General features: G+C 36.4%; 1 protein-coding gene across 2 annotated transcripts in view; it reads left to right on the top strand.

Moving 5' to 3' along the window:
• LOC135846862 (protein O-mannosyl-transferase Tmtc2-like) overlaps window positions 1–25,874 on the top strand; it is a 68,644-nt gene that overhangs the window by 8,838 nt on the left and 33,932 nt on the right. For both annotated transcript variants that reach the window (XM_065366205.1, XM_065366206.1), the window contains exons 2-3: window positions 17,967–18,131; window positions 23,477–24,170. In XM_065366205.1, coding sequence (XP_065222277.1) covers window positions 18,046–18,131; window positions 23,477–24,170 — 780 coding nt within the window. In that variant the 5' untranslated portion in view covers window positions 17,967–18,045. The remainder of the gene's footprint in view (window positions 1–17,966; window positions 18,132–23,476; window positions 24,171–25,874) is intronic.

Raw genomic sequence — 25,874 nt, 5'->3', positions numbered from 1 at the left:
AAAATATTTAGGAATCCAGTTTTTTCAAAAAAAAATCTCCCAAAAAATAATCTCAAAATGTGAGGTTTCTGGGATGATACATAGTTAGATAGATAGGTACCTAGTAGGTTATTCGAATTTTCATCAATTCGTACAATTTTGAACTGTTTTGGAAAATTCAAAAACTCAAACACCTCTAATTTTTGGTTTAAGCCTCTGAAATTTTTTTGGGAACTTCTTCTTTATACTCTGATAAAAAAATCAGTATCTTGAGTGAAATTTTTACCTTTCTATGTAATAAAATAGCCATTTTCTCGGAATTTTAATGAGCTCTGTATTCATCCATATTGTGATATTTTGCTACCATGATATTCTTGTTTCATGATTGGATTCGCATTGAGGTATCTAATGCAAGTGAAATATGTAGAAAAGAGATTGATTTCACCACACGAGATGTCTCAGTACAGTATATTCATCTGTGTCAGGTTCAGTTGTGGTATACACGGCACTCGGCTGCGGAATTTCATCGTTGAAGTAATCCAAATTGTGTACAGTTATTTGTACAATCTACGATGGCATCTCATATCGTAATGTGCTCACATTATAGCTTTCCACATTACGTATAGATATAGACACAAGGAGCATATTGTATTCGTCGGTCTGCGGTCAAACCACACCAGCGAATTGTTCTGAAAAGTGGTCAAGTTTGGCGAAACGAAGCACCCAATCACATTACACGCACATAAAACCGAATTCAAAATATTTTCCGTGGTCTGAAATCAAAGCACATTACATAATTCTCGGTTAGCTTTCCCCCATCGTCGTATTATATAGCGTTAACTTTTACGTACGTATACTATCGAGTCGAACTTGAGAAAGTTAGTCTTCTTCGTGGGGAGTTACACAAAAACCTTGTAGTACAGAGAAAAGTTTACCAAGAAGGAATACTCGTATAAGGGAAAAACGACGACCGAGCGTGCAATTGAATTTGCCTTCGGATACAGTTAGCCTACTTTTTGGTATGCTTCGACGAGTGTTTTTTTTTTTTTTTTTTTTTTTGCTTTTCTGCGTATGGATGGCTTTTGATATCAAATGACGAATTTATGGTACTATACACGTAGAAATTGGAGTACATATGTAATTCGTTATCGCGATGTATGGGATGTCTTTATGTGAAACGTAAAACGAAGAGACGACGAAGAAACGAGGAACTAGCGGTCAAAGAAATTCTCTTCTAAATACGTTTAATATCGTTTACGAGGAAACACTCGAGCTTTCAATGCCAGCCAATGGTTGTGAAAAGCGAAAAAAAAAGCAGAGAGAAAATATTTTTCTTTTCCACCATCGTCGTCATCATCATCATCATCATATACGTAAAGGGGACAAATATCAAAAGGATTCTTTACAAATCAGTGTACCAAAAGCTATGTATGTAGTATTTTCAGCACCCTTTTTAGTAGACAGAACTGTTAGTCGTGTTTGAACTTTGTATGTTTGTATCTGTTGTACTCACTATTCACTACTCATTGGTCACATGTTTTTAGAGGAAAAATGATATCATCTATGTGTGTAGTTTTTTTTCCACTGCGAGGAAATTTTGCGTGTAGGTATGAGAAGAGGAATGACACGAGGCGATGTGAGGTAATTTATTTGATGGCGGTTGTGATAACATGCTGTACGTATAAGGTAAGGGTGAAGTGAAAGCGGTAAGGGGCGTGATGAGTCATCGACATTAGTTGCAAGTTGGTATTTCGTACGTGTTTATAGTGTTTACTACTAGGTAATGTTCGATGGGAATTCAGAGTGCGGAATACGTTACCCTCTGTGGAGTTATTCGGTCACGTCAACTTTCGATAGACCTGGTTAGATTAGCGAATTTTTGTTTAATTTAATTAAAAATTATTTTTTTCGGAGGCCTTTGTGGAAGAAAATCAGATTGTAAGATGGATATTAATGCGGAAAATTGGCGTCGTGTTGAATGGAAATCTTGATTTGATACTTGTGAGAGTGAAATTTCGAGTTGAATCGAAGGAGGTGAAGAATATTTTAAGGATTGCTGAAAGAAGACTTGGAGGGAAGGGGAATTTTTTACCAAATTTCTGTGGAGACTTTCATTTTGAGTTGAAGTTACTCAGAAAAAATGTATGCTCAGGAGGTGCCTCTGTAAGGGGATATGGGTTTTCAAAGAGGAGGCATTTTCAGAAAAATCGCGTTTTTTTCGCTCTAGTTCGTACCTAACCTGTTTTGGGGGAAATGACACAGTTCCAATTTGAGATTCTGAATTGATCTAGGCTATTGCGATCAAAATTCAAGATCACTTTTTAATTCTACTGAGCGGTTAAAAATTCGGAAATTCACCATTTTAAAATAAATTTGTGTTTTGAAAATTTTTTCTTCTGAAATATTTTGAATTTTTCCAGTTTTAAAACTGGAACAATATTTCGAAATACGCCAATTTTTTAACCAGTATTGCCAAAATCAAAAAACTGAAAAAATTATTAAATTTTTAGCTACCTACCTATTTTTCTCAATTTTATTGAAATTTGTATTTTCGTTTCTTGTTCAAAATTAAATTTTTAAAAAAGCTGTCTCTCTCTGATCATTTTTCAAAAATTTCTCATCCAACTTTCAGTCTCAATATAGTTTTTTTTTTGGCAGCTGTGATTGAAAAGTAGTAAAAAATTGGAAAAAATAATTTCAACTTTGAATACGTCTAGAACCTTTTTTGTCTTACTACTCCTACTCGAGTTGTAAATTTTCAAAGCTTTTCCCCTTGTTTCACCCCCCCCCCCCCGGGCAGATACTTTGAAAGTAAGATTTTTGACTTGACTTTCAGAAATATCAAAGATGATACTTAGTCAAAAAACTTTCTTAAATCGATTTTTAAAATTGTTGAGCTTTTTCTCTTTGTCTAAAATATTGTTTCATTCTGTGGAGATAGATTTTTGCACATCTCAGTGTGTTCACATCTCGATGCACATTACTCGTCACAGGTGCTAGATACCTACTTGAGGTCTAGCAGTACCTAGCTTCTATGAGCTTCGTGGGTACCTGGTGACTTAATGCCTCGTTACCTACTTTTCGGACACTGATTGTTTATTTACGAAATACACAATACAGACATTTACCTTATGAAATAAGAAAAGTCTTCAGTTACACTTTGCATCGTTTATTGAAAATAAAGCAATTACATTGTAATAACTTACTCAAGCTAATTATACTGAGCCTGTACAGTCTTACATAAATGAGAGATAGCATAATGCCTTTGAGGAGTGCATAAGCACATCACCACGGGGAAGGGGAACAATAATCGGATGTGGGAAGGTCCATCTACGTTACTCTTTCGAAAGAGATTTGAAATAAGGGTGAACTTGAAGTTTTACACTTTTACGTAATAACCAAGCACCCGAGTGCATTTGACAATCTCAGTCAGCGTAACTGGAACTCAATTTATTTCAAAATAGATCACTTGATCATTGCTTTACCAGTTCATATTTCAAAATACGACTGGACTTACGCAACTAGTTTGGATAACTAGATTTATGCAAACATGAGAATAGGTACAAGCCTATCTCATCTCCGGAACACCGATGTACCAATGTTATCTCATTGGGAGTCGCCAAATGACTAGTTTCTCTAGTGTTTCTCTTTCAACACAAAGTTCTAAGAGAATTAATCTGCTAGAGGTCGTATTACGGAACTATTTAGTATGTTGACTATTGGCAGAACAAATTTCTATCGCTTACGCAACTGAAAATACAGCACAATCTGTCTCTACAATTCGAAGTGAAAATTTTTTAAAACTCAAAAATAAGTATAAAAATTTTGTTAAGTAAGTATAACAAAGTCTCAACAACTTTTCAAAAAATTCCAATTGTTACCATTTTTTTTTGAGTTTTTGAAACTGAAATTTCAAAATAAAATTTGATTAAAATCGAATACCCTGCCTTATTTTATCCTGTTTTATTCCAATTTCCTTATGATGTGAAAAATTTTCCTTGCAAGCTGGTGAAGTTATTAAAAATAGAGATTGAAATTTTCATGTTTTAAAACATTGAATTTTTTTGCTGGTCTTATGAAAAAATTGAGAAATTTCTGTCAACTTGGCTTTTTATTTCCGTGCATCCGTATAAATTTGAACACGTGAAAAAATCCTCCCCCTCCCTCCTAAATTTCACCAATATGTTTCACTTGCAAAATTATAGCCAGAAAAATAGTAGATAAATGTATTTCTCTTAAATTCATTGACAAATGGGGGGGGGGTGATTTTTCAACATGCCCATCTACATATTAGTGAAATATTTCAAAAATACAAAAATATTCATTTTTTAGATTTCTGCTTGTGTTTAAAATGGTGGTGACATTTTTTGAATTACGTTTCACTCATAAAATTATAGCACAAAAAATGGTATTTCTCCTCAATTCTTTGACAATGAGGGGGGGGATTTCTCAAATGTTTGTCTACACATTGGTAAGACATCTCAATAATGCAAAAATTTTCATTTTTTTGCTTGCTGATGGTATTTTTGCAAGAAGTGCCAAACTTGTCATTTTTTTCTCAAAAATGAAAAAAAATGTCAGTCCATTTTTTTGATCCCTATATTGTTATTCTACATAAAAAGTACTAAAACTGAGAATTTTTCCAGAATTTTAACTCGTGAACATCGTGGTTGTATTCAAATTATAAGTTTTTTAAATATTTTTTTTTTAGGTTTTTGAAAGTGGCAGTACTGATTTTTACAATTTAAAAAAAAAAATCGAAGACCCATCGTGCAAAAATCCTCCGATTTGGCATGGAATGACCTAATATGCTATTCAAGTTTTCAATTAATGAATTTTCAAAAACTTCCTCCTTTGCTTTTTGAAATTGAAATTCACGAAACATTATTTTTTTCAAATTTTAAACATGCCAAGGCCAAGAAAATGCAAAAAAATCAAAATTCAAAAAAGTTTAAAAAATAAACGAATTTCAATTTTTTTGTTATGAGTGTGATTTTCATCAACTTTTTCATGAAATACGTCAGAAAGAGGTCAAAATAAGATTTAAACCTTTTTTGATGTTTGGAATTGTAAATTGCATTTTTTTGAATTTTGATTTTTGTGTGATGAGTAGTTCATTTCATCGAGTGAAAGGGGGGTTTCAACTTTTTCAACGGGTATGTAAAAATGGGGGGTCAAAAGGGTCCACTTCGCCAGTCAAAACTTTTTTCATGTTTTAAATCAAAAAATCACATTTTTTCGCAAACATTCAATTTTTTTAAATCGACTTTTCAACATAATACCATCTCAATTTTTAAATATGTTGTTCAGCATGAAAAGTTGTCCATGATGCTGGTTTTGATTCATAAAAAAGGAGACAAAGCTGATATAAAAAAATTATCGTCCAATAAGCCTACTTTCCAATATGTACAAACTATTCACAAGGATAATTACCACAAGACTGACAGAAACGCTTGATGAAGCCCAACCAGATGAACAGGCGGGATTCCGTAAGGGGAGAAGCACAATTGACCACATTCATGCTATGCACCAGATCTTCGAAAAGACGAACGAGTTTAGAATGCCCCTATGTTTAGCATTCATTGATTTTGAAAAGCATTTGACTCTTTGAAAATGGTGTTTATGATGACAGCTCTTGAAAAGATTGGAATTGATCCTGCCTACCTACGTGCGATCGAGTCTATCTACAGAAATGCCACAGCTTCTATTACAGTCAATGGAGAAACAGCAAAAATAAGGCTCAAAAAGGGAATAAGACAGGGAGATGCCCTTTCACCTAAATTGTTCATAGCCTAACAGCATCAGAGATATATTATGGGGAGAAGGAGGACTGGAGATCTCTGGAGATAAATTGACCCATTTGCTATATGCTGACAATATGGTGCTGATAGCACAGGATATGGACGAACTTCAGGGAATGCTGGACAAAGTGAGAGATGCATGTCTAGAGGTAGGACTGAAAATTAATAAAGGGAAGATCAAGACTATGTGCAATGGGTTTGTAACTGATAAAAAATGTGTCTAGCTAGGGGATGATGCAATTGAAATGGTTGATGGATTTGTGTACCTCGGCTAAGATATGACAATGAATAACGATTTCAACAGAGAGATATCCAGGAGAATAAAGGCATCATGGGCAGCATACTCGAGGCTGCGAGGAATTATCAGAGAGAAGTCAATACCAATGTGTCTGAGAAGGAAGGTAGCCAATCAATGCATCATCCCAGTGGCCTCATATCGCACCTCGGGAGTTATAAGGTCACATCTCAAAAAAAATCGATTTTGATGTTTTTGCATTTTTGGGGTTTGCATGACCCGCTGCAACCAAAAATAACACATTGAGTCGGGTATGCTGCTTAGATCATGTAATTGCAAGTTGTTTGGAGTTATAAGGTCACATCTCAAAAAACTCCTCTTTCTTTGAGTAAAATTCGCACATACAAAGTGTCAGAAACCAGTTTCGATAGTGTTGAACGTTTTTAAGATGTAAAATAATCACAAGGAGTGTATTTTTTGTAGGTTTGTTCCAAAACAAAAAATTTTTAAAATAGAACATTTCGCAGAAAAATCAATTTGCATATGTTACCGTTAAAGTATTTACTCCAGGTAATGTATGAAATAACTAGTTATTTCATACATTAACGAAAAAGTATTTAATGCTAGTAAATTGTTCACAGTTCACCTAGGTAATGTATGAATAATCTAGTTATTCCATGAAATAGCTATGTGTGATCAGTTAAATCATGAAATGAGCTGTTGAAAATATTTTTGTGGTAAGTTTTTCATCAAGTGAAAGGGGTTTTTCAACTTTTTCAACGGATACGTAAAAATAGGGAGTCAAATGGGTCAACTTCACCAGTCAACACTTTTTTTCATGTTCTAATTTTAAAAAATCACATTTTTCGCAAACTTTCAATTTTTTTAAATCGACTTTACAACATAATGCCATCCCAATTTTTTAGTATGTTGCTTAGCATGAAAAGTTGTCCATAGTATATTTTTTTCAGCATTTTTGAGAGTTGGAACGATATGAATGAAAACTACGTTTTGAAACTTTTCGAGCTGATTTTTCATACGAAAAAAAGGGGCAACACTGATTTTTATGATATCACCAAAAAAGCCTTTCAAAAGCCCTAACTATGGGGAAAAGTTCCATTTTGGTAGGTATCGCGGTTATGGAGTAATCCACTGCTGAAATGGATGATAATTATTTCAAGTTCACTGAAAACTTTGACACCCCCTAGCAGCCTTTAAAAAAGGGCTAGAGGGCTGCGATTTGCGCCATTGGTCAAATGGTCATCCTTTCGGAAGGTCTTTCCACAGGAAAAATTTAAAAATGATCGCCGACCCTTACCATTTCTTAGTCGAATTGAAGTGGAATGACCCTTCATATAATTCGATGGCCTTGCGGACAAAGGGCCAATCTGTCTTTTTTTTCCAAAGGGCCAATCTGTTCTCGCTCATTTTGAGTAAATACAAAAGGGCCAATCTGCATTTTTTTACATGAAAGGTATAATCCAAAACGGTGAAACTGAACTATTTTTTACTTTTTTTTTTGCTTTTTTTACATTACAGACCACTACATTCATCTTTGATAGTCAATAATTAAAAAAAATTGCAAATGTACCAAAATGGGTAGCTATTCCTGAAATTTCGGTACGCGTGATAAGCCAGTTACACGAGTAAACTATTTTCATATTTTTAAATTGAACTAACATTTTTAATCCATACTTTGTATTTTCATCATCTGCTAATACTTTGGGCTCCATAGCAAAATTAAATTTTAATCAAAATAGTTGAAAAATCGCAATCAAATCAAAACAAAATGAAGCAATAAAAATACTTCATTTACCTGCATCTCAAAGACCGCAACCATTAGTTTTTTAGCTCAACTTTGGAGTTAACCTAAGTTACCGATAGGTAACTGCGTTACATAGTTAACGGATTTGAAACTCTCATAACTCGCTTATCACGCATATCGAAATTTCAGGAATAGCTACCATGATCTCATAAAACCCATACCTACGAGTAAACAAAATAATACGAGGGTGGATTAAAAAGTATCGCCAACAGTGCTCTGGAGGAGAGCCTAATGGAGGTATATTGAACCAAATGAGCGCTCATTTTATAGCTTGAAGTTTTAGGAACACGGTGGTGTGTTTAGTTTTTCATGACTCATAGAAAAAATGTTGATCGTATTTGAAATTTTTGAGAAAAGTTATTCGGTTGATGGGGCTGGAGTATTGTACATTGCGGTCTAGGAGCAAGATAATTCCTGTATCAAGCCGTGTGTGCACTGATTTAGTAGTCCAAAGCCTCAGGAACACGGCGGTGTATTCAGTTTTTTTGTTTGACTTGTACAAAAATTCTTAAATGAATTCAACGTGATCATGGTATAGCTAAGTGTGGTTAATTTTCACTAAAAAAAAACGCTCAAGTCACTTTGGACGCGTCCAACATTGTTACAACATGTTGTACAGAAAAACTAAGTACATCTCCGTGTTCCCGTAACTTCAGACTACAAAATGACCTCTCATACAGCTTCCTATAAGAATTAGTCTCGCCGCTAGAGCGCAAAGTGTACCTACTTGTCTATCCTGCATGACCTGAAATTTTTTCCTCAGCCCATTTGAAGGCCTCCAAAATTTTTTCCATAACTCATAAGGAAAAATTAAGCACACCATCGTGTACCTGAGACTTCCGGCTACAAAATCACAACTTCTTTTACAATAGAAATGAAATGAGGAAGGATCGAGATGACCGATTTGCTAAACTATTTGAACCTGAACCGAAGCCCAAAATTTCAGGTAATTTGAGTACGCTATAAAAGTATTTGGCATTATTTGGACACATTAGAGTAATTCTGTTGGTTTTTCTAGAAATTGAAAAATCAAAAGAGCCCCAGGAAACGAATTTTATTCATCAAAAAAAAAGAGTTCATTCTGAAGATGATTAAAAAAAGATACCAAAGCTCGAACATTCACTGACTGATAACAAATCGATTTCACCCCTACATACAATATTAGACTATAATAAGCTTTCATTTCGCGGCCGAATATTTCCCATTTGCTAAGCATTTTCCATTTATTAACAACAAAACATCTATTATTTTTAGCCAAAATTTATCAGATTGGCCCTTTTTTTCATGTTGAACCTGTAGGTTGAACAAATACAAAAGGGCCAATCTGTTCACTCGCGAACTATTTTATCAATATAAATTTCTCAAGCTAGAAAAAATATTATCAATGGTTAATAATGGAAAGCGAATGAGTTGCTTTCATCAAAAAAATTGACACATTGGTCAAACTACTCCTTAGTGCCATGATATGACACTTTCGAGTTTAGAATGCAAGTTGGAAACTCAGTTTGGCCCTTTGTCCGCAAGGCCATCGATATGTTGTAGCTTTGAATTAACCTTCATGCATTTCTTACTTTATTGCAGTTCATTCATTGAATTCACACTTTAACTAAACACACCTCGTGTATGTATGAAATAACTAGGTAATGTGTAGAAGAAAATTCGATTTCACACTTTTTCGTTAATGTATGAAATAACTAGTTATTTCATACATTACCTGGCATAAATACTTTAACGGTAACACATATATATATTGAAATTTTAGTTTTTTGAGAAAAACTCAAAAACTAAGCACTCTAGAAAAAAACTAACGACATTATGTCGATTGGAAATTTAATTCTCTACAATTTTGTTATCATGAAAATTTTTTTGGGCGCTTTTTTTCGCCTGCAGATCACTTTTTATGAAAGGTTATAACTCAAAATGTTTTCCAAACATTGAAATATTTCCTCTTTAAGATTTTATTTTTCAAAATATTCTTATGCTAAATAAAGGTAGGATACCCAATCTTCAAAATGACATGCTATTCATTCCTCACAATTGATTATAAGTTGATGAAAATAATGAATCAAGTTTTAAAAAAAAAAGAAAATCACTCTCCTGTAAAATTTCACTTTTTTGAGATGTGACCTTATAACTCCCGAGGTGCGATATGCTAGTGAGACATGGGCATTGACAAAGAAGCTGGAAGATCGAATTGTCAAGATGCAGAGGCGAATGGAGCGGTCAATGCTGGGGATAACGCTGCGAGACAAATGGACAGTGGAGAAAATTTGGGAGACCACAGGGATGACTGACATTATGGAGACAGCTAAGCGGAGTAAGTGGCGCTGGTCTGGTCATGTTGCCAGAAGTGGAGGTCAACAATGGGTGGTAAAGACTACTCAGTGGAGACCAGACAGAAAACGGGCACTGGGGAGACCAAAACGGAGATGGGAGGATGTGATATGATCATGTGATGGAGAATGGTGGAGTACAGACCAAAACTGGAGCTCGTAGAAAGAAGTTGGGGAGGCCTTCATCCAGCAGTGGATTGAGAAAAAGGGCTAAAAAAAAGAAGAAGAATTGAAAAAAAATCCATTTTGCAGTAGGTATCGCGGTTATCGAGTAATCCACTGCTAAAATGGATGATATTTCAAGTTCACTGAAAATGTTGATACCCCCTGGCAGCCTTTAAAAAAGGGCTAGAGGGCTGCGATTTGCGCCATTGGTCATCCCTTCGGAAGGTCGTTCCACAGCAAAAATTTAAAAAAAATCGCCGACCCCCTTTACCACCTCTTGGTTGAATTGACGTGGAATGACCCAGTAGGTAATCTTTAAATAAACCATAAAAAAGATACGACGACGCGACGGGGAACGAATGGCAAAATAATGAAAAGTTTATCAAAAAGCTAATCGTGTTTACTGTTTACCTGTGAAAATAAAATAACGCGCCCGTTCGGCACATTAGAATGGTAAGAGGAGGGGGTGCGTAGCGTGCAAAATTAATACGAAAAATGAAAAAAGGTAAATAAATAAAACAGAGTAAGTAAAGGCCAGAGAGATAATGAACGGTTATAATTTTCTATACTCGGATGTGTAATTTCAATTTTCGTGGCAGTATATAGGCAGGTAAAGGTAGATATATCCTATACAACTCGGATACTTGTAGCTGTAATGTAATTATTGAGCTACTGGGGGAGAAGGGAGAGGGTACAAAAGCCTACTAGGGATAATTTTAAATCGATTAATTATTTACATTGAAACAAGCTTTCCTATATTGGTCACCAAGAGTTGTCTTTTTTCGGCATATAGGCTATACGAGTGGGCTCAGCGGAGAGTAAATTATTTAACGAGAGAAAAATCGTTATACACGCGTTTTACCACAAGTACGTACTTATGATACCCACACTTACTCTTATAGTTTGGTCTACAGCTTATATATACGAATGTATACGAATAAAATGTGGTAAAAAGTTTCGAAACGAAGCGGCAATCACCCTAGGGAAGAAGGAAGAGGGATGAATGTCGACGTCACGCAGAAGACGACGAAGCTGGAGGGAGATTTTGGCTGGAAAAATATTTGTTTTGCTCTTACGAGACGACATGTTCGTCGGACGACCAAATTTGTTTCGAGATCTACGAAACGATGAGAATTGAGAAAAATATACTCGTACCACGTGAGTAAGAGATACTTATACAGTTTAGAGCACAATGAGGGGGAGTTCTGGTGGAAAACAAGAGATTGAAAGGGATGGGAGGGGTTAGTTGATGATGATACGAGCTCGACGCGACGATGGTGTCGAAAATAGACAATTTTTTATTTATTTTGTTCTACACGCTACGGTATATATGAAGACGAGTATAAGTGTTTGCTCACGAATACGTGTCGCGATGACGATGGCGATGACGATGGCGATGACGATGGCGATGACGTCGAATACTCGAACGCGAGTTTTTCAAAATACCGTGTAATGAGGATCTCTATTTTCTGGTTGTTCCATATTACGTGTTAGTAATTTTTGAGGTAGAGTTCGGAAATAGGTAGTAGATGCGAAGGCTGAAAGCGTAGGAAGGTTTTTCCACGTGGGTATTTTTTTTGCTGCGGTAATTTTTCGTTCGATTATATACTCGTGTAAGTTTATTGAAGGATCGGTTGTCATGTCATGTGATGAAGTTTGAGCACCGATATTTTATACCTACACGATATTGCTACAGTTTGGGTATATGAGATGATAGAATATCATAAGAGATGTTTTTCCGTTCTATTAAACCGAAATAGAAAATAAATGGAGGAAGAGGATCATTCTAACTCGAAAAAAATCAAGAAATTAATAAATTTAATTATGAGACTGATCTTAGTAAACATAAATTTTTATATTGCCAGCTGCAAAATTCGTAGCTATCGTTTTGTATTTTATGTCAGAACTTTTTTTTGTACCTACTAGAACCTTGAAGGGATATTGAGGAGGTGAGACATATCAGAAAAATCGACGAATCTCATTTTTGATGATGCTGAATGAATCATTGGGAGGGGGAGGGGGAGGGGGTGAGGGTGGGGGTGCTAGATGAGTTGGTAGGAAAAATGAACCAAATATTGACCTCTGTCTGTGGTTCAATTTCAAGTGCAGCACCGCTTAAATCCTCGATTTTTCAAGGGAGGAAGGATCCTGGCGCAGAACCAGCTGACCAATTTTGTGCATTTAACGCCCGATAATCATCCAAACCTTATCTCATGTTTGTGATATTTTGTCCGTGATTAATAAATCAACTACGGGAGAGGGGAGTGGTAGAGAGGTCAGTTTTGCTGAGTTCTTGATGGATGTAATACTTGGATCCTCGATTTTTCAGAGAAGAGAACTCCTCCTGGCGCAGAACCCGCCAATCGGGTTAGTGAGTTAATGTAAAATAGTTGGACTTTGGCTGTGGTTTCAATTCAGTGGAGACACATTATAGTTTTGTTGAATTATAGATAATGTACTTGAATCCAAAATTTTTTGGAGAGAAAATTTCCTCCTGGCGCGGCACCCGCTTTATCAACTTCGTGCAGTAATGCCCTGCTATGGCTTTGTCTGTGGTTTGATTTCATGGAAGAGCTCCATAGTTTTATGGTGTTATTTATACATCAGTGGGTGTTTTCAGACTCAAGTAAGGACCTGTGGTTGACACAAACACAGTTTTCAATCAGTGGGTGTTTTCAGACCTCAATAAGGACCGGTGGAAGAGACAAACACAGTGGGAGTTGCGAATTCAATATTTCCAAAAAATTCAAAAAATCAACAAGAGGCCTCTACTTCACTTTCCGGCCAAAATCACACTACCAGAATTGAAAACATCCGTGGTTGAGACAGCCACTATTTCAATCAGCGGGTGTTTTCAGATCCAAACGAGGACCTGTGGTTGAGACAGACACTATTTCAATCAGTGGGTGTTTTCAGACCCAAAGTAAAAAGATGAAAAAACGGAAGGACTGAAAGAGGAATGACAAAAGAAGAAAGAGGAAAGATGGAAAGATATGGAGATGGAAACACCGACAAAAAGACAAAAGACTAAAGATTCAACCATCTCACCAAAATCATCACAGAAATTATTATCATTACTCATTAGGATCACCAAGATTACACCATCAGCAAAATTATCACAAAATTCATTACCAGATGATCACCATAATCATCAAGGATAATCACCAAAATTATCACCAATGTGATCACCTCACCAAAATTATCACCAAGAGGATCACCAAAATTAGCATCAATATCATCACCAAGATTGAACCTCAATCAATTATCACAAAGGTGATCACCAAGGATAATCACCAAAATTATCACCAAGAGGATCACCAAAATTAGCACCAAGATGATCACCAATATCATCACCAAGATTGAACCTCAACCTATTATCACCAAAGTGATCACCAAGAGGATCACCAAAATCAGAACCAAAATGGTCACCAATATTATCACCAAGATTAAACCTCAACCAAAATTATCACCCAGGTGATCACCAAGAATAATCACCAAAATTATCACCAAGAGGATCACCAAAATTAGCACCAAGATGATCACCAATATCATCACCAAGAATGAACCTTAACCAATTATCACCAAGGTGATCACCAAGAGGATCACCAAAATTAGCACCAAGATGGTCACTAATATTATCACCATGAACCGAAATTATCACCAAGGTGATTACCAAGAGTATCACCAAAATTAGCACTAACAATAAGATAATCAGCAAGATTGAACCATTACCATGATTATCACCAACATAATCACCAGAATTATCACCAGGGAGGATCACAAAAATTATTACCAAGATGATCAGTGATCACCAATATTATCACCAAGATTGAACCATCACCAAAATCATCACCGAGATGATCACAGAAATTATCCTTAGAATTATCACTGATGTGATCACCACAATATTATCACCAGAAATGTCACCAAAATCATCACCTAGGTAGAGACAAACACAGTGTAGGAGTTTCAAATTCAATATGTATTTCCAAAAAATTAAAAAAATCAACTAGAGGCCAATACTCCACTTTCTAGCCAAAAACACACAATCAGAATTTAAAACACCAGTGGTTGAGACAGACACTATTCAAGTAAATTAGTGGGTGTTTTCAGACCCAAGTAATGACATGTGGTTGAGACAGACACTATTTCAATCAGTGGGTGTTTTCAGACCCAAGTATGGACGGGGTTGAGACTGACACTATACAAATCAGTGGGTGTTTTCAGACCCAAGTAAGAACTTGTGGTTGAGACATACACAGTTTTTAATCAGTGGGTGTATCAGACCCTAATAAGGGCCTGTGGTAGAGACAAACACAGTGAGAGTTTCAAATTCAATATTTCCAATAATTTCAAAAAACCATCAACAGACCTACTTTACTTGCTGGCCCAAATCAAACAATCAGAATTGAAAACACCAGTGGTTGAGTCTGGCATTGTTTAAATCAGTGGGTGTTTTCAGACCCAAGTAAGGACCTGTGGAAAATAAACTCCTCCTGGCGCAGAACCCGCTTATCAGTTTGGCGCATTAACGCTCAATACTGGAGGCTCCAAGATTTTTCAAAATCATTTTAGAAGCTTCATAATGATTTGAACTCACCAGTAGTCTGCTTAATAGCGTGGTTTAGTTGGAGTGCAACGTGAGTTCGAATTTCCAACTTCATTAGACGCAACTTTGTGAAAATTTCGACTTTTAAAAATCTGCTAGAGGCTTCAGGACTGCTCAAAACGACTTGACACTGTTTCCAATCGATTTGGCAGGTCGGAAATAGGATATATCCTAAATTTCAGCTTTGTAGGTCAATTTGGTAGGTATAATTTTTATTTTTTCTCTCATTTTTGGCATAAATTTGATTTCCAAAAAATTCACCAAAAATCGAAAAATGCATTTTATTATTTGAAATTTTGGCTGGTGATGAAATTGTTGCATGCTTTTTCAATCATAGCTCAATCCAGTTCGAAAAATATCGAGCGAGTAGTTTCAGAAATCGTCTGGAAGCTCTAGAACAACTCAAAATGATTTGAAACCGTTTCCAATCGATTTAGCAGGTCAAAAATAGGTATATCTCAAATTTCAGCTTTCTAGGTCAATTTGGGTAAAATTTTGATTTTTTTCTCATTTTCGGGCTCAAATTTGATTTTTAAAAATTCACCAAAAATTGAAAAAAGCGCATCAGCAATTAAAATTTTGACTGGTGAAAAATGTTTGCATGCTTTTTTAATCTAGCTTGGCTCAGTTGAAAAATATTCTTGCAAGTGCAATGTTGGAAAGCAAAGCCTACGGTTTCGACTAACCGTGGCTCTTATTTTGTCAGTAGGGTCAACTTTTCAACCTTTTTTTCTGGCAAGTTCACTTTGAAGTGTTCTTTAGGATATCCCCTTGAAAAAAAGAGTCACCTCAGAGGATCCAGGGGGGGGGGGGGTGCAATTATTCCTATCGCCATATGTCGGACTGTTAAGGCGAACTTTCACACAATACTTCTTTTTCTCACATTGACACTTCTACCAGAACGCAACACGCAACACTTTCCATGCATCAACATTTTATCCACCGCACAAAACACCAAATGATAAACCCTTCCAACACCAGCAACAGGTAAACTCTATTCCACGCGTAGGTATTTCCCTATTCCGACATTCAAAGGCGAACAACACCCCCTTAATGGTCAATTAGGTAACCTAAACGTCTTGCTGTACACACGGTTGCGTTATCTCGACTCTTCATCTTTCAAACGAACGTTTTTCACAATAAATAACGCGTCATTGAGCAACACGTTCCAATTTTGGGTTCGTCGAGTGTCGTCGTCGTTTATGTAAAAGCTCGATTACTTCGATAGATTCCCTTTCCCTTCCACCCCATATTATCTGCATCATTCTAATCGCATTTATCGTATTAAATTTCCAACGACGGACGAAAAAGATTTCCTCGACGGGGAGCATGAAACGGTACAAAAAAACATTCGAGTACTCGCGTATGACCATCACCTCCCAACCCCCTGCAGCCCAATTCGAAGCTTTCTACAGCTTTCGGAGACGCGACGAGGGCGACGCGGGGTCTGACTCTCAACAAAACGCTGGCTCGTTGTTGACTCAACGAAGCGTGTTTATTTAACAATGTTGCGCCGGTATTAATAAAACATGAAAAGTTGGACATGTTACTTCGTGTCAGGTCTCCGGTATTTTCCCAAAATAAACACTAAAACGGCCCTTTCCATTTTCAAATAGTTATCGCTTTAAATATATATACGTACGTAGTACTATACGTACCGACGACGGACGCGAACAGCTCGAGCTCTAGCCCCCTCGAACTCGTACCACACACATTACAGCCATTCGTTCACCCTCCATCGTGGTCGTCATCGTACGAGTAGGTAGGCTCCTCCATCAACGCCAAAATGCCATCACCGCGCTCTGTACGTACGTCCTACGTACACATACGTCGTCGTCGGCGAATAATTTCACGCAAATTTGAACGGCTATGCATAATGTAATCGTTTTTGTTTACGTTTCCGTTGAGTACACAAAATGCTCGGTTAATATTCGCGTTTTCGCACTACGCGTAAACATTTGCGCGTCCACGTTTTTTTATCTAATTGAAAACGCCCGCTACTGGTACTAAACAGTACACAAAAGCTCAGATTGTATTAATTATCTATATATTCTGCCCCGCTTATTCTCGTCCCGCCACCGCTATCGTTTTATTTCTTTCGCTGCATGTAATGCTGACATCGAGGTTGATTTGTTTTTAGCACCGGTGTAGGTGGCAAAAGAATGTGAAAAATTGTGTTCGTCGAGCGTAAATCGTAGGTAGTTGAGATTTGCAAATTACTCAGATGTCGAAGCGTTGATCCGATTTCCACGTTAATTGTTCGATTTAATACATTTATGGACACCCACTTGATCAACACTGGATCTTTATCGGGTCTAGACCCAAAAAAACGATGGGCGGGTTCTGCGCCAGGAGGAGTTCTATGCATTAAAAAAATCGAAAATTTGAGTGGCGTATCAAATTATCAATAACTCAACAAAACTGAAGATTCCTCTATGAATCTGAACCACGAACAAAGTCCAACTATTGAGCCTTATTACACAAAACTGATGAGCGGATTCTGCCCCAGGAGGAGTTTATGTCTCTAAAAAATCAAGGTTCAAGCGAAATATTAATAATTCAACAAAACTGAAGTCTCCTCCATGAAATTGAACTACATACGAAGCACAATTATCCGGCAATAACACACCAATCCGATGAGCGGGTTCTGCGCCAGGAGGAGTTTTTTTTTCTTTCTGAAAAAATCAAGGATTTAAGCGGTGTATCAAAAGTAGGGACTCATTTGAGGTACCATGCTCCTCACCTCTTGAGTCAAATTTTGAATAAAAATTAAATGGGGGAGTGGGGGCTTTAGATGACGTCCAATCGAAAAACCAAGGTCATATTCGTGTTCAACACCTCTAAAAACGTGTCATTTCATGTATCGCGTTACCCAAACTATTTTTTTGGAATTTGAACCTTTCAAGATGGGGAGGGGGGCATCATGATTCTTATATGTAGTTAGTGATATACCTAGTTAATTATGTCGTATCGTCAAATTCTTGTACTGAATCCAAATATTTCTTAAATTTTGTTACAGAATTCTCCCAAAGACCGAACGACTGACTCGTCATGTCAGACCAATCATCACCGGATTCGGCGTAAACGTTGGAAACTCTATGGGCCTGTGGACATTGACCTCCTGTACTTTAGCAGCCCTCGTATATGCGAACACATTGCAAGGCACGTTTGTCTACGATGACAGGTGAGCCATCTACTATCGTTGCATCGGTTGCACAACAATAATTAGTTTTAAACCAAAAAGAAAGAAAAACCTTCAACGAGCCCCTCACACAACAACGGTCCATTAGGGTTCTCTCGTCATTAATTCGGTTTTTCCCAGCGGTCTTACAGTTCCCTGTTCCCTACATCGGGCTGTTTTAATGAAACAACAAATGTCGAACTTGGACTCAGCGGAGGGTGGGGGTATAAGGATAACATTCGGCGAAGAGGCGCAGCAAAAAATAATTAAAGTAAAAGAAGAAAAATATAAAGCGATAAAAAGATTTTTCCGCGTAGAAAAAAAAATAGTATAGGGATTTGCCGGATAGATACGGGGGTAAGTCGAGTTTCGTTTAAATATTCTCTCGCATTAAATTCCAAGCTTTCGGGTAAAAAAGGAAAAAAAGAGGTGTCTGTGTGTAAAAAAACACTGTGCAGTCTTCTTTTTCAGTCCCATCATAATTGTACGAAAAGAATTTAAACGAGTTACCGGAGGCGAAGTAATCTAGCTTACGGGGTTACTCACTCACCCAGCCCAGTCTGGGAGAAGTGGAGGAGACCGATGAAGACGACGACGCGACGTGACGAAGTAAATGATGCACTCGAAGTGAAAAGAGAAGGGAGAAGAGAAGACAGGAAAGAGTGGTTAGGTCTTTAATTAAAACTAAGGGTTCGTTTTGCATTTTCAATTTTTGTAATCAATTGGATTGTTTTTTTAAAATAAGAGAAAGGAGATGAGATGATCGGAATGGTTAAGGGAAAGCAAAGCTGCGAAGGAAGAACATCGTTCAATTTTCTTTCGCGAATTAAGCACGCAAGATTAGAGAAGTGGTGGGGGAGGAGGCCAGGGGGAGGATTTAATGGGAATGTAACGAACGTAATAATTCTTCTTTTTTGTGTGTATATTTTACGAGATATAGTTACCTACCTGATTTTTATTCGAATGAAGTACTTGGGGGATTCAGTTAAAACAGTGACTTTGTATTCGTTTTAAGAGGGTTTCATTTATGCATTCTCGGTTTGGCTGAAAATTTGAGGAGGTCTTCCATAATATTGTGCAAAACATCTCAAAAATACAAAACAGGATTTTTGTTGCGCTTTGTCAGATAAACATACCCAGAGGCATTTGCAATTTTGGAAATAAAACTACCCCTTCTGGAACTTTGGTAAAAAAAAACTGATATTTTTGGCAATTTTTGCAAAAAAAAAAGATAGAGAGAAAACATAATATTTTTGAAAATTTTGATTAAAAAGAATAAGATATTTTTGCAACTTTTGTGGAAGACAAAAGTAGATTATTTGCAATTTTGGCAAAAAACAGGATTTCAGTTGTAGCAAAAAAAAAAAAGAATTTTCGCAAAAAACAGCTTTTTTCAAGGTTAGTAAAAAAGGACCAGATTTAGAATTTGGGCAAAAAACATGATTTTTTTATGCAACTCTAATAAAATAAAAAAAAAACAGGATAATTTTTCAAAATTTTTGCAAAAACAGAACTTTTTTGCAATTTTTGATGATTTTTTTTTTAAATTTTAGGAAAAAAATAGAATTTTATTCAAAAATTTGACCTAAAAATATGATTATTTTGCAATTTTATCAAAAACTCTGACTTTTTACGTACTTAATGGGAGAGGGGGCAGAAATTACAATTTTGACATGACTAAACCCCCACCATAAAAAAATGTAAAAAAAACAAATTTAAAAAGGAACAAGTTTTTGGCAATTTTGGTAAAAAAGGTAAGATTTTTTGACCAAAAAAAACTGAGTTAAGTTTGCAAATTTTCCACACAAAAACTGAGTTTTTTTTGTAATTTTAGCCAAAAAATGTACTTTTTTACCGAATGAAACCGAATTTTTTTCAATTTTTAGTACTTACAAAACTTTGCAGTAAGTCAAATTATTGAAACAGAATTTTTTTTTTTTAAATTTCAACAAAACAACAATTTTTTTTTGCAATTTTGGTGAATAAAAAGATTTTATGCAAGTTTGCAGAAAAGAAAAAGAAAAAGAATATTTTTCACCAATAAAACAGTAGTTTTGGGTATTTAAAAAAAAAGACGAATTTTTTGCGTAAGTTTTTAAATTTATTGTAGGTGAAGGATATTTTATAACTTTTCTCAAAAACTGAACATTTTTGCAATTTTAATTGACAAAAAACTGGACTTTTTTTCTACAATTTTAATCAAAAATGGGGTATTTTTGCAATTTTGACAATAAACGGGAATATTTTGCAAGTTAGCTCTCTTCCCCAGCCTGTCAAGGTCCTTTGTCTGGCTGTCTGAACTTTTAAGGTCATTGACCCGTCGGATTACTTCTCAAGGTCGTCTGTCAGCCTGTCTGGCCTCTTATGATCATTGACCCGTAACTCCCGTCAGTCTGCACTCTCAAGGTCACTGCCCTATATGTCTAGCCTTCCAAGGTCATCTGTCTGCATGTCTGGTCAGTCATTGACCCGTTTTTCCAGCCTCTAAAGGTCACTGATGTACTTGTCTGGCCTCTTATGATTGTCTGTCTGCCTTACAAGGTCAGGGTGTCCACAGGTCTGGAAAACCTGGAAAACCTGGAAAAGTCAGGGAATTCGGTCGGTCTGGAAAAGTCAGGGAATAGTCAGGGAATTTCGTAATTTTCACGCAAAATCCCTGGAATTTTGAAAAAACGATCAATTGAAAATTCTGAATAAGGACCTGTGATGAAAGAAAAACACTGTTTTTCACTTCTCGAAACGCAAATTTTCAAAAGCTTTTGCCCTCGCTTCGCTCGGGCTTCTTTTCTTTTTCAACGACAACATGAAAATTTCTAGATTATATAAATCAATTTTTTATGCCAAAAAATGAACTCACGAAAAAATGAAAAAAACATCATTCATAAACATCTCGAAATACATACAAATTTACAAGAGCTTTCGCCCTCGCTTGGGCCTGTTCTGTTTAATTTTTCAAAATCAACTTCCTTCAAAAAAAAAAAAAACATAATTCAAATATTCTAAAATTTTAAAAGACAAAAAAAAGCTACTCGTCCTCACATAAAAAAACCTCGTTTTTATGACTCTCGAAACTCAAATTCTCAGAAGCTTCCGTCCTCGCTTCGCTCGAGCCGGTTCTCTTTTCTTTTTCAAGAGTAAACTTCCTTCAAAAAAACATCCATTCCAATATTAAAATTTGAAAAACCAAAAAATGAACACTCTTCGCATTAAAAAAAAAACACGTTTTCAGGCATCTTGAAGTGAAAATTTTCTAAAATTTTCGCCCTCGCTTCGCTCGGGCCAATTTGTCTCTCGTTTTATAATGAACAAATTTAACATTTTGAGGCCTTCAAAAATCAAAAAAAGAAAAGAAAAATTTTCATAAGTCATATGAATACATAGGTATTTTTTATGCATGTTTTATTTATTTTTAATTGGAAAAGTTAATAATCAAAGTTAAGCTGTTTTTTATATCCGATGAAGTATCCAGTTCGAAGAGAAGCTTATGAAAAAAAATTACCCCCCCCCCCAAAAAAAAATTTTTTGTCAATTAAAGTACGGTGTGAGCATAGAAAATTGAGAAAAATGGTCTGGAAAAATGGAAAAATTGGTCTGGAAAACCTGGAAAAGTCAGGGAAAATCATTTCCAGAAATGAGTGGACACCCTGAAGGTTTTCTGCGCACTGGTCTGGCTTCTCAAGGTTGCCTGTCTACCTTCTCAAGGTCATTGACCCATCTATTTGGCCTCCGAAGGTCACTGACCTATCTGTGTAGTGTGTAGTCTCTCATGGTCGTCTATTTGCTTGTCCATCCGGCTGCTTGAGGTTCTATGCGTGCCTTTCTGGCTTCTCAAGGTCGTCTATCTCTTCTGCCTGGCCTATTAGAGTCATTGACCCGTCTGTCTGACCTCTCAGTCACTCAACTCATTGAATTCTTTTTTTTGTTAGAAGAAAGGAGATGGGAAGTGGGAATAATTAAATGCAAAAAAAAAAAAAAATACAAAAATGAAAATAAGCATCACCCAGTTTTTTACGAGTAGCCTTCTGATATCTCAAGGTAAAATAATATAAATTCTTAATTGTTAATAAATTGTCATACGTCGAAACGACCCCCTCCCTTTACCAAAAAAATCCAATGTGGCAGAAATTGAATGCAAATTTTTTTGAAATTGTTCTCAAAAATGCAACTCAACGAGGGTCAAAAATTAGAACGTAATATTATCATAAAACTGTGATTTTTAGGCACTTCAGGATGGGATGATCAAGCCAAAAAAATCACTGCGTAATCTAATCAGTATAAGTGAGGTGGCAAATTTTAAAAAAAGGGGGAAGGGGATGGAAAAGGGATGGTTACCGATGAAATGGACAACAAAAAATATTTCCATACTCGGCTAGTACCAATTCACCGAATTTCAGCTCTGGAGAAGGGGTTTTTATCGGCTCCACATTTTAGGGGTCTGCCCCCCCACGAAGGGGTGAGGGGTATACGATGATTCTAACAGTTTAAGCGGAACATAGCGATCAATATTGAACAGTAAATGGCTTAATAGGTATTTCAATTCTTATTGAATTTCGACCAGTAAAAATTTCTTGCAATTGGGGGTTCTATGGGGGCACGTAAAGGGGGGAGTCGTCTTTTTTTGCGGTGTATATTGCTTTCAACAAATATTTCTTACTAATAGCTAGAATAATTAGCATTTGGCTCACCATTTCCACCATGTCTTGGCAATTATAACAGCAGTTTTGAATGTTTTTCAAGTTTTAGGTGCCACAGGAGGCAGAGGGGGAGAGGGGACCAAAAACTGAAACATCAAAATGATTGGTACACTTTACGTAGAATATTTTCACCAAATAAGTTTCTGAGTCTCGTCGTCTTCCAGATCCACAATATAGGGGGCAGAGCCTCCCGCGAAGGGGAGAGGGGGGATGATGGTTCCAATTGTGAAAATAGAAAGTACTAATCAATACCTAACAGCAGACACCATAATAATTGATTTCTGACCAAAACTCGATACACAGGAATTATTTCAAAATTGTAGGATCCACCTCCCTCGAAGGAGGGGGGGGGGGAGTCCGAATGGCTCTAGATCTTAAAAACTTCGTTTGGCCCTAAAATTTATCATACCAAAATTCACGCTTCTTTCATCAAATGCCATTTTCTTATAAATTTGAGCTGTTTGCCACTCCACTAGTAGAAAATTTAACATTTTTTGAATTTTTACTTCATTTTTGACCAAATTATTATGAAGATTTGCAAAAAAAATATTTTTTTTTGGCTTTTGAACCTTTGCCAAAACTGCATGTTGTGTGATAAAGCAGCTTAAAATCCCTACATATTCCATAGTACATGTGTTTTTTTTTTGTTCACAGACGAGCCATATTATCGAACCAAGACACAAACAGCAATAACCCAGCTGGCTCCTTATGGACGAACGACTTCTGGGGCACACCTTTGAAATCCGGTGGCTCACACGGATCCTACAGACCTCTAACCGTACTAACATACCGATGGAACCATTGGCTAAGCGGATACAACGCCTGGAGCTACCATTTGACCAACGTAGCGCTGCACGTGACGATGACGGGGCTAGTTTACCACTTGGGCACTCTCCTGATGTCCAAGACAGCTGCCGGATTCGCCTCGGTGGTATTCGCAGTGCATCCGATCCATACAGAGGCTGTAGCCAGTATTGTGGGCAGAGCTGATATTCTAGCCGGCGTTTTAGTTATGGCTTCAATCACACTATACATAAAGTATCGCGAAATTTACAACTACGAGGATGACTGGAGAGACGAGGCGAGTAAGAGTAAATCGCCCAAACACAAGAAGAATAGAAAACACTACTACGAATTTGTCTCGGAGAAGACGGGTCGTAATTTCAAGACTGATTGCACCAGCAATAACGCAGAAGTAATGGTGAAAAAATACGCTTATTTGATGCTGACTTTGGTTTGCGCGACGTTGGCCATATTTAGCAAAGAACCCGGGTACGCGGCGTTGCCAATTTGCATGGTTTACGAAGTACTGATGATGGCTAGAGTGAAGATCATCAAGTTTCAAACGGTAAGTGTTTCAGATTTTCAACGTTTTTTTTTCGTAGATGAAAATTTTTTTTTCTATCGCGACGACGTAATTTGCTAATGTAATAAAGGTTTAAGTACACGATGCTCGGGATGGGGAAGAGGGCATAGTTGATTAATAGCGAAATATCATGTGTACCGGCGTCAGGGTCGCGTATGTGGAATGATGGAGAAGAGGAAGAGGATTTGGGGGTACGTGCAACTCGAACGGAATACCCATTAGGTAATGGTTATTAAATTAAAGGGTATGAAACATCTGTTTTTCTGCTGCGCGAGACCGAAGTTTTCATATGTGTGTTTTATTGGTAGAGTTCGGCAGAGGGGTATAAGGGTACAATGAGCTCGAGCTCGTATAACGAGGACCTCTACCTGACTATACACGAATTACTAATTCACCAGAAGCAAAATAGACGACTTTACGTATATATCTAGATGATATAGGTGTTTCGTAGAAATAACATACGCAAGCGCGAGAGGCAGGACGGCGGTTTAATAATCGTAAATTATAATTTGCGGTCATCGTCGCCGCTGAAAAGACACGACACAACGACCTGGGACGTCGAGCATTTTCAAATTGCATTTTTCTTCGGTGCTTGCGAAATGCTCGTTTAATAACTGGAAAAATTTACCTCCGAGAGGGAGAAAGAAAAGGGCTGAGGGTGAGGAGGGGAGATGGGAAGTTGAAACTGAAATCTAGAAATATTTTTATGGGTCGATATTCGTTGTTGAAGAATGAAATGGGTGTAATTGTAAGTACTTCCAAGAAGCAACAGTTTTTTAAAAAAGTTCAAAAATCTCACTTAAAACAACTTTTTAGAATTTTTTTAACGTTCAGAAGTTCGCTAAAAATTGAAAAATCGAAAAATGAATTTTTAAACCTAAAATCAAAAATGTTTGTCAAGTGAATTTTGAAATATGTTCTGTTAATCTAGCTTGATTTTTTTGAATCGGAGAGTGTCAGCTCGAAACGTTCTTTCGACAGATTAAAAAAATGTTTCCTCCATTTTTGTTTTTTTTTTTTTTTCATGAAATTGGGTAGTAAAGTGGAAATCATTGAAAATTACCAAAAACTTCCATCGTTTCATTGAAAGCTGCTCGAAATGCATGAAAAATGTTGAAACCTCCTTCAAAAGTAATGCAAAACTACTCAAAAATAAATTAGAATGACTGAAAATAACCAAGAAGTTATGAAATGTTGCCAAGAACAATTCGTTTGTTGTCAGAATTATCAAAATGACTGGTTCTTTCTCATCTAAATAGCCAAAAAATGTAGTTTTTGCCAAAATTGAAAAAAATGTCCTTTCCGTCAAATTTCTAGAAAATCTTGTTTTTTGTTGCAAAAAAAAAAGTTTCTTCTTTTTGTCAAAATTTTAAGCATTTTCCAAAATTGCAAATACTTAGTCCTACTTTTTTGTAAAAACTGTAAACTAGCTGTGCCAAACTTTTGTCAAATTTGTTAAAAAAGCCTGCTCTTTATCTTAAAATTGTCAAAAAGTCTTGTTTTAGCCGAAATTGCCAAAAAAAAACACTTTTTTGCAGTCAAAATTTGTCATTTTGTGTCACGATTTGGCATTTTGTGTCAAAATTGACTATTTTATGTCAAAACATTCCATTTTGTGGTCAAAATTTGCTACTTTGTGTGAAAATTTGCAGTTTTTTGTGTTAAAATTAACCATTTTGTGTCAAG

This window comes from Planococcus citri, chromosome 5, assembly GCF_950023065.1.
Source record: "Planococcus citri chromosome 5, ihPlaCitr1.1, whole genome shotgun sequence".
In the NCBI taxonomy this organism is placed as follows: domain Eukaryota; kingdom Metazoa; phylum Arthropoda; class Insecta; order Hemiptera; family Pseudococcidae; genus Planococcus; species Planococcus citri.
Note: the sequence above shows the minus strand (reverse complement) of the source record. Positions and strands in the feature narration are given on the sequence as shown.